General features: G+C 33.8%; 1 protein-coding gene and 1 long non-coding RNA gene across 2 annotated transcripts; one reads left to right on the top strand and one right to left on the bottom strand.

The window, feature by feature from the left end:
* Nucleotides 1-34: 34 nt before the first annotated feature.
* LOC113359027 (basic leucine zipper 23-like) lies at nt 35-777 on the bottom strand. Its single transcript, XM_026602725.1, has one exon. It carries the CDS (start codon nt 749-751, stop codon nt 35-37), a length of 717 nt encoding a protein of 238 aa, XP_026458510.1. The 5' UTR covers nt 752-777.
* A 5,794-nt stretch (nt 778-6,571) lies between these two features.
* Nucleotides 6,572-9,412, top strand: LOC113355339. The gene is made up of 2 exons (XR_003362368.1): nt 6,572-7,931; nt 9,180-9,412. It is a non-coding gene; the product is annotated as an uncharacterized LOC113355339 (long non-coding RNA).
* Nucleotides 9,413-12,103: the final 2,691 nt, after the last annotated feature.

The raw sequence follows: 12,103 nt of genomic DNA, 5'->3' as shown, positions 1-12,103 counted from the left end.
GTACATTTGCTCAAATTACAAATCCAACTCCAAGTCAGTTATCCCGAGCATTTGTTTGTAGTCTTTCCTTTCGCTTCTTGGCAGGAGGAGTCGACCCGTCCTTAATCCCAGCACACGGTACGTAACCCAGATCACAAGGCCTAAATCCTTCAATATGCAATCCATTCCCATAAGCTTCCCCAACACAGTTATCATCCAATTCAGGATACAAACACTGAACTTGATCACCGCATTGAAGGTCACGCTTGCACTGGCTGACATCATAAGCTTCGTCTGAGTTCGAACTTAACGTGTTCTGCGAAACCCCATTATTACAGTCAATGGATTTTGGGTAAGGGAATGATCCGATTTCGTCTTTAATCCTTCCCTTGATGTTCGTCAGCACAGACCTCAACCTAGCTACCTCTTGCTCAAGAGCAGCTTTACCCTGCAACTTGTTTATCAACTGCTGATTTATAATTCTCAATTTCTTAACTTCATCTTCCAATGACTCTGCCCGAGCTTTCTTTTTCTGGCGGTACTTACGGACGGCATCCCGGTTGCCCGGTCTTTTGACCTCAGTTGTGGTTTTAGGCTCATCAGGGAGGATTTTGGTGTGGAGATGGAAACAAGAATGTGAATGCGATAAATCTGGTCCAGCAGGTGGGTTGCAAAAGTGTGTATGTGTGCAGGCTAGAGCATCGTTAAAGATATCGGCGAAGAAACTGTTCAGTGATTCATCATCCATGAAATCCTCCTCATCCTCCATCATTCAGATGTATCAAACTGGAATCACGATCAGAGAATAGACGGGTTTTTTTTTTTTTCCTGTAGAGTTTATCGTTTTTATCTATTTTGTGTCGCTCTCCGACTTGGTCGTGATTCCATCGAAAACTGGCAAAAGCCTGGACCCAGGGATTATCACCAACTAGTATATACAACTTGATATATTCACCTGAATTGTTAATCATTACTCCATTATTTTGTAAGTTTAATTTACCTGAAATAAATTGCATTGAAAACGTATAGTAGGTAGGCTTTTAGGTGAACCAGGAACTCAAACCATGTTCGACAAACAAATATCACATTCGTTAAAATTACACCGAAGGTTATTCAAATTTTCCCGAGGGGTTACTGAGGGGTGGAGCGAGAAACTAGATTACGTCAGGTCCAGATAAATTAGATGGCTTCAGTCGGATCCGAACTAGTCAGGTCCAGATAAATTAGGTGGTTTCAGTCAGATCCGAACTAGTCAGATTTAGATAAATCGGATCCAAAAAAACAACACAAACATGATATAAGGGGAACATAGCAAAAAAAAAAGGACCGGAAGCCCAAATTATTTTGTAAAATTCAGACTTGAAAACCAACTGGACAGGGTCGCAAGTGCACACCTTTGCTTCCACCCCTAGGATTACAGTATAGCGGATACAAGAAGGAAATCCCCCGTCCATGTAGGTCCCTCTTTAAGCTATTCCTATCCTAATGATAGAATTATTGCTCTATTCATTTTTGGATCTCTTTCCATGATTTTTTTTTGGATATTTGTGCGCAAGTACCAAATGGTTGTTTAGTAATTTTTATGAAACTTATAGGAACCCATATAGCAGCCTTGTGGAAACATTTAGGTTCAAGCTAATAGAACACAAAAATCACACCCATTTACAAATGAGTTCATAAATACAAAAAGAGGGAAGATTCATGCACGCTCTTAGATGGACAAGGTCAGACACGATTTGCGTCATTTTCTTCGCAAAACCCAAACGACAATGAATTTAAGTGTAATATTTTGATGATATGTTCCTCTTATAAGACTCTACATTCCTACGAAAAAATGAACACAATTCGAGATAGCAAACCTCACCATCTACCGATCTTAATTTCAACCGTTAAATTTAAAGGGTTGATATTCAAAGGGGTAGATGGTCATTTTATATATCTCGAATTGTGTTCATTTTTTTGTAGGAATATAGAGTCTTATAAGAAGAACATATCATCAAATTATCACGCTTAAATTCATTGTCGTTTGGATTTTGCGAAAAAAATGACACAAATATTGTCTGATCTTGTCCATGTAAGAGTGTCCATGAATCCTACCTCATACAAAAATCCGAGGACACAAATCTATTTCTAGCCCGTGGATATCTTGAATTAGAAATTATCAATCATGTATCTATTTTTGAAATGGAAATCTTAATTTGATCTTTGGATTTTTATTATTCGTATCTTTTGATTAGTTTGAGTCACCTAATCAACTCCACCTTTTATACTTCATTTCAAATTCGATTTAAGATTTTTCCATTAGAAAAACAGATTCTCCGTATCTTTGACAAATTTAAAGGTTAAACCGTGTCTACCTTTTATCTCACAACTTTTTGGGCGGGTCCCAGTAGATCCCGAAGAGTACAGCAGGGGATCCCGTCATTGAATTGGTTTCTCTGGCGGTTTTTGGGCGGTTTTATTCGTAGTTCATAAAGAATTTTTGTTATGTATAATATAATTAATGAGTTGTAGCCGAATTGAATGAAAATATATAGTACCAAGTACACCGAAAGTTACTGAACACTTTGTGGTACGAATGAAAAAGGAGAAATTTTAAACATCATGAATAGGAATTAAAATGTTGTTATTAGAACAACCATTCAAATTTGGGCGGTCTTTTTCCATTCATATCAACGGGAGTATGACCAATTTGTAGAAAAACTTTCGTTAAATATTAATTTTAAGTTAATAAAAGCCCAAACAAATTTCTTCTAAGATTGGAGATTAGCTATCCTCAAACTCCGACCAATTTGCAGACACTACACCAAACGCCGCGCTTTCGTGGTTACACAAATTGCAATTACAAAAATGCTAATTTGCCGAGGGATTTTGACATGAAAAATTCCGTCAAAAACAAGTGGTTAAGGCCCATTTTACCCATTCTTTTCTCTCTCTTCTCTAGGTTCTTCCCAAAACAAAACAAAATTCTCCACCACCATTAAAATTTGCTGCTCAGATCTAGTCCATTTAAGTTTTTGGGCCAGATCTGAGCAGGTTTCTTTTCTTTTTCTTGTTTTCTTAGATAATTAGTAGTCTAGATTAGATTTATTTAAGTTTTTGTTTCAATCTCCACTGTTTCTAGGATATTTTTATGAGGTTCTTATGGGTGGTTTGCTCTCTTAGTTTGTGTCTTCTCCTTTATGGAGATTCTTTATGCTCTCTCATGGAATTTCTTTGTGATCTCAATAGAGATTTTAGGTGGAAGTTCAAGTCTGGTGATCAAGATCCAAGACTTTGGGACATATTACTCTTTGGATTTTAATTTCATTTATGAGTAGATGTCTTTTTAAAGAAGAAGAAATCCTTTCAAAATGGTTAGATTATAATTCCAAAACCATTCTCTCAATCTTAGAATTGCTTGGTACTCTTGTTGGTAGTTTGTTACTTCTCTTCACAAATTACACTTTAATCTTGATGTATTTGAAGTCCATGTAATCTCTATCTTATCATAAATGAAATTTTATGAGATTAAAAAAAAAATGCATAAACCAAGGACATCTAAATCCCAGAATTTGTCTACACTATTTCCTCTTTTGGTCATATTGCATCACGTCTAGTTTAGCTAAGGAGAAAAACGGAATCAAAACAAGTTTCAATTTCTATAATAGAAATACACGTGGGCTACGATTATAAAAAGTTTAATTAAGGGTTCTGGACCAATTAATTAAGGGATAATCTCCCTGTTTAGGTACCAATTGGCCCTTATTCTTTAGCAGTTTAGGTGTTTTTTTTTTTTGAAGCAGCAGTTTAGGTGTTGGGATCACGTCAAGAATTAGGTGTAGACAGTGGTGGACGTGTTTAAGGGCGAGTGGATCTGCTAACCCCACTCCATCTAAGTAATATTATCTCCGTCCCTAATTAGATGACCTATACCATAAATAAGTGGAGTAATATATTAGTTTTATTATAAGAAATATGTAAAATTTGATAGCCATATTTATATTCCCTCCGTCCTACTTTACTTGCTTAAATTGTGTTTTTTGTAGCAAAATTGTACCAAAAAATTAGTGTATTTCCCATTAAAATTTTCTAATTATCAAGAAAGAAACAAAAATTAGGATATGAAAACTAGTACATTAAACAAACAATTTGGAAGATCGATGGTGTGTGTGGAAGTAATTTGTATTTCTTTAAAGTTTTCACAAAATCCAATTTAGGCAAGTAAACTAGGACGGAGGGAGTATTAATTAGGTAGGTGTTTTAAAATGCTTTTCAGTGATACAAAGTTTACGAAAATCCGTTGTATTGTTTGAGAGATAAATCTTTTCTAAATTTACTAGTAAATTTTAACTAGGTCATCTAATTAGGGACGGAGGGAGTATAATACGAAGGACAACCCAACCCAACTGGCCAACTTTTTTTTTCGAAATTTAATCTAGAATACAAAACAAAGCTAGGCTAAGTTAAGCTAGATAAAGAGCGGCCGAGATTTGTCTAGGAGGGATAAATCTACGGCCGTCGTTTTTTCACCTAACCATTATAAATACTTTATTAATTAGAGTGTCCTATTAATTGCCATGATGAATGATTAAATAATTTTTGATGATAAATGTTCATTTAATGAATCTAATAAATACATATTTTTATGAATAAATAAGTTTATTAAAAACTACATATATATTGATCGGTAAAGAATTTGGTGCTGGCGAGTTTCGAACTTAGGTAACTGGTATCATCACCCAATAACTTTACCACTGTACTACAGTGATCCCGGTTAAAAATTATATTATATTAATAATTTTTAATGGTGGTAGTGAAAGAAGCAGTGGGTGGTGGAAACAGTGGCGGGTATTTATGAGTGGTGGAGGTGGTAACAATACTGGTGGTGGAAAAAATAGTGGGCGTGGCTGGGTTTTACGTAAGATGGTGGATGTTAGTGAATAGTAGTGGATAATAATAGTTTGTGTCTTTTTAAAATAGGCAACATTTTATTGTGATAGATGTAATTGGCTGTTTTTAGCACAACTGGTAAGGACAAAACACAAATATTTTTAGGAGGATACCAAATCATATAAGACAATATGATCATGACTGTTGGATCACTTATAGTACCCGATCGAATAAATCGCGGTTTTTAGTATTAAAATAAAGTTGATTACATTTCCAGAATACATAACAAAGTTTGGACAAGTTGTGCTAGATAAAGAACAATCAATTTATACTTGTGGAACATAAATCTACCGCTATAAATGACCACGTTTAATTAAAATTTAATAATAAATGTTCAATTGATATTTCATAATAAATGTTTCTTTAATTAATCAAATGAATATATTTTTGTTGATACATAATAAATTCATTTGATATTAACCATATCAGTAAGCATTAATGGTGGTTGTGATGGTGGCATTGGTGGGGATAATGGTGGTGGGTATTGGTGAGACTGGTGGAGTGGTGACGATAATGTGGTGGTGGAATAAGTAGAGGTAGTAGGGTGAGAAAAGGGGTCCTAAGATAGGTAAATTAAGCATTAATGGTGGTTTTGATGGTGGATCGGCGGTGGGGATAATGGTGGTAAGTATTGGTGAGACTGGCGGAGTGGTGACGATAAAGTGGTGTGGAAGAAGTAGTAGTAGTAGGGTGAGAAAGGTGTCCTAAGATAGGTAAATTATTTGGTCACCCTTAGTTAATTTTTCTTTGTTTTGTTTTAATTTGATTTTAGTTTTCAAATTATTTTTTATTATTTTTTTAAAATTAAAACAATTTTTAAAGGCCAGATTTTTCCAAAATTGAAGATGTTATGATTTTAAGATTTGCCGAGTAGGGGGCAGGAAGAAAATATGAGACCTATAAAAAAGTTGACCAAACACAAGGCTACACGCGAATTAATTGTAATCGGTTCAGTTTCTCACATCTCTCTTTATTTTTCTTTTTTTGTCATGGTTTATGTTTCTGTCATTATTTCTCCCGTAATTCATGGGATTATGCAAAGCTATGCGTGAATTAATTGTAATTGATTCAGTTTCTCACATCTCTCTTTATTCCACTCTCTTTGTCATGATTTCTGTTTTTGTCATTTCTCCCCAACTTCGTGTATTTATGCATGCTTGAGAAATAGTCCATGATAATAGGTAAAGAGACAAGAAATGAAATGGATCAAGAATTAAAATAGAAAACCATACAAAGCTACTGGTTGGAAACCTGGAAACAAGCAGGGCACCAACCCCCTATGAATAACAATGCCTAATCTGTAAAGACCCTCAAGCTCGTCAACGCTATTAGATTAGTCAAGAGACGATTTAGTCGATAATAACTCGATTAGTTTAACACGAACGTTATTTATTAGAAATTAATCTAACAAAAATCTAGATACAAAACTAGTACCATCGATTAGATCTCGAAAAGTTGTGCGAAATGGACTACTCGAACGTGTGAATCGGGTACCGGATGAAGAAGATATCATTGGATAATTAAGAAAGGAAAAATAGTCTTTTTGCTTTGGACCGACCCTGGCTGCCCGTATCAATTTGCTGGGTGCCTTTGTAAGTTTTCGTCGGCCTTATCTTCTTACGGATCTAAGAGAAGCTCATTCTCTTATATTCTTTCTCTTTCTTCTTCTTCTTCGTTCTACTTCTCTGTTCTTCTATTTTCTTCTTCTCTCCTTATCTGTTGCTGTTCGAGAGATGAAATTGAGGATTTAAGTTGTATGATTGATAGATAAGAATCCAGATAAATAGATGAATCAAAGAAGGTGTTGTTGTTGGAGTTGTTCAAGTTCTAGAAGAAAGATTGGGAGTGAGTTGGGGTTTCTGAGAAAAGGAATCGACTAAGGATTTACGGGATATTGATTAGGAAATCAATTATATGGAGATGGGTTTCATGTGTTGATTGCAGAGAAGAAGATGTTATTGTGAATCAGAAGAAAATCAAATTAGGGGCACATAGTTGATTTAGGTTATAAAGATTTAAGAGATGAAATTGAAGCTTTAAAAGGTTGATTAAAGGTGGGTTTGACGTGAATTCGAGTATAGGTTGAAGAATACTTGAAGACTTACAGTTAGGGTTTATAAGTACTCACTGGAGGTTTGAATAATGGATAAGAAGAAATAAAAGATGAATTCGATATCCTATGAAGGAGATTTGAGATGGGTTTGTTGATATGAAGACTTATGTTGCTGTTTTGGGTTCGAATTAGAGAAGTCTTGTTTGGGAATGGAAGTAGGGTCTGATGTAGTTGAATTAGGGTTTATTATGAACTGATGCTGCTGATGAGGATAGTCGAGATGGTTAGTTGAATTAGGTGATAAATAGGAGAATGATTTCAATTACTTGAGAAGCTGTTATCAGGTAATTGTTATTCCAATTTAATTTTATTCAAGTTGTGTATTTTGGTTTGTTGAAGTATATGTTAATGAAGCTAAGATTTGGGGTGAATGATTATCAAAAATGTACTAGCTGTAGAAGGGTGAAAATGAATTGTATCACTAAGTATGTAACTGGGGAGTTGTCATGATTGCAGGTGCAAGTAAAATGAATGTGTATGTTGGTAGTTAATTGAGTTGATGTGCAAGTTGAGATGTTGTTGAGTCATGAGATGATTCTGCAGGTGGATGTAATTGAGTACGTTGGAGGTCTGTTATTGAATTGCAGTCGAATCTTGCTCAGACATGCAGGGGAGTTGGATGATTGATTGTGATGAACATGAAGAAACTGATAGCGCTGTGTGTATTGTGAATTGAAGTTTGTATAGAATGAAGCTGTTTTGGATGATTGATTGTGATGTGAGATTGCAGGCGATATTGAACTGGTGGTGCTGGAGTGGTTAAGATGGATATGTTTTGGTGTGGTCATGGGAGTTGTATTGTAGTAGTTTATAGAATGAATGGTTCCTGAAGTTTCAGTCCATGAAGAATGGTGAATTCAGAGTTGTAGATTGTTTTTGCTGTGAAAGCTGGTTACTGCTTTTTCAGGTAAACTTGGTTCCAGTTGTGAATTGCAGAATTCTGTTATAATGAATTTATTTGTATAATGATATCAATGTTAGAATAAGGTTGGTGAAATTGAACTAGGAATAGAGTTGCAGGTGTGGTAGAATCTTTGGCCTGCGCTTGTGGCTCAGGCCTGAACCTTGTGCCAGTCTGACTGAACTTATTCAGTCTGACTTAGTTGTATTATTGTCTGACTTAGATCATCTGACTGAGTTAACTCAGTCTGAACCAGACTCAACTCACTGAGTTGACTCAGGTGACCAGATCGTTGACCTTGACCAGGGTTTGACCATTTGACCTTGGACATTGACCTTTGACTGACGTTCACCATTAGTTCGACCGTTAGTGATTGTTATTTGACTTTGCTGGGCCTGGGCTTAGGGCAGTTTTCTTAATTAGATGTTTTGGACCTCTTGTGGTCCGAATTAACCTTTGGCTTCTTCTACAAAGTTGTAGATATTCACAAGACTTATCTAGTAGACTATAGAACCAACCCAATTCAATTAGTAAACCTTAACTATGCTAAAGATATATAAATAAAAGGTGTGGAACCATAAATGGGCTTAGAACCATTAGTTAGAATTGTATGATTCTTGTGTGAGCCATTTTGGCTAGTTTCTTAGACTTCTTGTGTGATTAACAGTTAGTCTATATTAACAACAATCGATTCGAAGGATAAACCAGTGGATCGTGGATCCCGAGGTAGGCGTGGCTTGTCATCAAAAGGGGTGGGAATACATTTGACTCTTTGGTAATCATTGTCATTTCTTTTACAAAAGTTTATGTTTTACAAATTCATGTATTTTCTGTCTGTGCATTTAATGCATTGTTTAGTTTGTGTTATGATTATTCTGTCGATTCTTTGAATCTTTTCGTGAATTGGAAAGGACTTGTAATGTATGTCATTATGAATTGTTATGGGAAATAAGAATTTCCACTTGTGGTATATAGAATACGTTCCTTCACATTTATATCTAGAGCTTTTATGATATATAGGTCGGCAGTTTGCAAGTTCGGAATTGTCGACATCCATACAAACTATTAGGTGTGGATTTGCGAGTTCAGAATTCACAGCCATGTTATACATTGTTTGAAGAAGGAGTTTGTCCATATACATGTTTGTATATTTCAGTGACATGGTCACTTTTTAATGCTTGGGAAAACATTATTGTTTTCCAAATCTTGCCTATGATTGCTTAGAAGTTAAATGTTAATTATTCCCACTTTCAGTTTCAGAGACAGATCAGAGTTGCGCTGCGAAAGCTTCAAGTGTTGATTTTATTAGTTGGTTAGCTTCTGCTATGTTTGTTATGTTGTATATTCTATTTGTAAACCATATGACTATTATTTATGTATCATTTGAGAGAAGCGTTTGTATATATACATTTCAGAATGCGGCTAGTTTTGGGTTAAGTTTTATAACAGATTTCTTAATTGAATGTTTAAGTAAATGATTTAGATTTTTAGTGCCTCTTATTTAGTTAATCTCTTGGATTAGTCAGCTGCTAGTTTAGGGGGCGCTACAATATTGGTATCAGAGCTCACTATTAGATCTTATATGGGAAAAGATAAGAATAGTCAGTGCCAGTTAGTGAACTAGATTAGTTTTGGAATTGAGTTGGGTTGTGAGATAAATCTTAATCACTAAAAGCTATCAATAATTAAAATAATTATTTTATTGATTGATTGTTTGTTTGGTTGGTTGTTTAATGAAGTAAAAATTGTAGGATATACCAGTAACTTTAGCTAATAAGGATTAGAGAATAATTAGCCTAAAAAGTGTAAACACGTAAATTATTCAATACTAAAAACAGTGAGATTAGTATTATTGATGAATCTTGAGGGTCACATAGAAACTTAAACTTATTGGATATCTTGACTTATATTCAGAGTAAACAATTTATAATTACATAAATGTTAATAATATTTTTGGGACTTAATAATTTTTGTAAGAGTAGTTAGAATAATAGTTCAACCATCAATGTCAATAATAAAATATTATATTAGTAATTAAAGATGATAACAATAGTAATAGTAATTTTTAATAAAATAATGCTAGCATTTATCAATTAGTATCATATTGAACTTAATTAAACTAAAATTTTATTAAAGATATATAACGATAAAAATAATAATAATGATTAAATGGTTATGGGAAATTATTAACGCTTATCTACGTACAGTTAAATTTTGTAAATAAAACTAATTACAAATTAGAAATATACGTTTGCGTTTAAACTAGATAGTTAATATAATAATTATTAGGTGTTAGATTTAAGAAAGCGAGGACATGATGTACAAAATTAAAAAGACTCAACTTGTTAGTAACCTTGTACCTAAATTATCTGAGTCTAACAAATGATTCAGTAAGTCTCTAAAATGAAATAAATATACATGAAATAGTAATAGTAGTATTCGGATACTTAGTGTAATATTAGAATTAAAAGAAAATAAATTTGTATGTTAATAGGATATGTTACATTGATAGCAAAATCTAAAGACTATTAGGATATATTTTAAGAAAACTACAATTTAAATTATATTAAATTACCAACGCCAATACTTAACAAGATATAGTATACGGATTCAGTTTGAATAAATAAAATCTATTGTATCAATCTTTACGTGAACGTAGAATTATATTTAGAAGATTAAGGCTTAGTGTACCAACTGGACTAGCAACTTGAGAATAATGAGAATAATACCACAGTTGATAATACTATTTGAGTAATTAAGCTAGTAGCAAATTCAGAGTAAATAGTATTCGGAAAATCTAATTTATAAATGGGTATTACACTAAAATTTAAACATCAGATATTGTAAATTGACGTGAAATAGAATTTGGATTATTTATATTGATAAAACAAATAAATAATAATAATACAAATAATAAAAATAAAAGAAAAATAAATTTGGATGATTAAATTGCTTAAAAAGGATGATTAAATTGCTTAAAAAGGATGCGAACTATTTATATATTTTAGGAAGTAAAATTTTAAACTACACAGTTACAATAGAATTTAGAGGTTAATTAATCTTAATAGATTAATCTAGCACTGGAGAATAGTGAAGGTTGTGTTCTCTCTGTTCGTAGGAAGGCATTGTTGGGACTGGCCAACCTTGACAGGGCAACTGTATTCAGAGGTGACCAATCATAGACGTTTAGGATGATTTAGATCTTTTAGAAAACCGATAATTATAAAGTCAAATAGAAAGATTCGTAGAAATCTCCCTGGTAATTAGAGACAAGTATTTTATATGATAGAAATTAGTGTAAGAAACTTGGACTTCCCTATTTGGTAGAATTTAAATCAGCATAGTTGAGCTTAGAGCCACAAATTTTAGTTGTAGAAAGCTGTTTAGGTTTGTGCTTGTTTATGTTGTTTACGCTTAGACAAATGGTAGAATCATTCTATAAGGTGAGGAGTTTTGAAGACTAGAAGGAGGGGTTGATTTTCGAGGACGAAAATAATATAAGGTGGGGAGAATGTAAAGACCCTCAAGCTCGTCAACGCTATTAGACTAGTCAAGAGACGATTTAATCGATAATAACTCGATTAGTTTAACACGAACGTCAGTTATTAGAAATTAATCTAACAACGATCTAGATACAAAACTAGTACCATCGATTAGATCTCGAAAAGTTGTGCGAAATGGACTACTCGGACGTGTGAATCGGATACCGGACGAAGAAGATATCATTGGATAATTATGAAAGGAAAAATAGTTTTTTTGCTTTGGACCGACCCTGGCTGCCCGTATCAATTTGTTGGGTGCCTTTGTAAGTTTTCGTTGGCCTTATCCTCTTACAGATTTAAGAGAAGCTCATTCTCTTATATTCTTTCTCTTTCTTGTTCTTCTTCGTTCTACTTCTCTGTTCTTCTATTTTCTTCTTCTCTCCTTCTCTGTTGATGTTCGAGAGATGAAATTGAGGATTTAAGTGGTATGATTGACACATAAGAATCTATATAACTAGATGAATCAAAGAAGGTGGTGTTGTTGGAGTTGTTCAAGTTCTGGAAGAAAGATTGGGAGTGAGTTAGGGTTTCTGAGAAAAGGAATCGACTGAGGATTTACGGGATATTGATTATGAAATCAATTATATGGAGATGGGTTTCATGTGTTGATTGCAGAGAAGAAGATGTTATTGTGAA

Source organism: Papaver somniferum, chromosome 3, assembly GCF_003573695.1.
Source record: "Papaver somniferum cultivar HN1 chromosome 3, ASM357369v1, whole genome shotgun sequence".
NCBI classification, from domain to species: Eukaryota; Viridiplantae; Streptophyta; class Magnoliopsida; order Ranunculales; family Papaveraceae; genus Papaver; species Papaver somniferum.
This window is presented reverse-complemented; position numbering and strand designations above follow the sequence as displayed.

What these genes read in the sequence shown, in the direction of transcription:
- LOC113359027 (XM_026602725.1), bottom strand. Translation starts at nt 751, where the DNA reads ATGATGGAGGATGAGGAGGATTTCATGGATGATGAATCACTGAACAGT.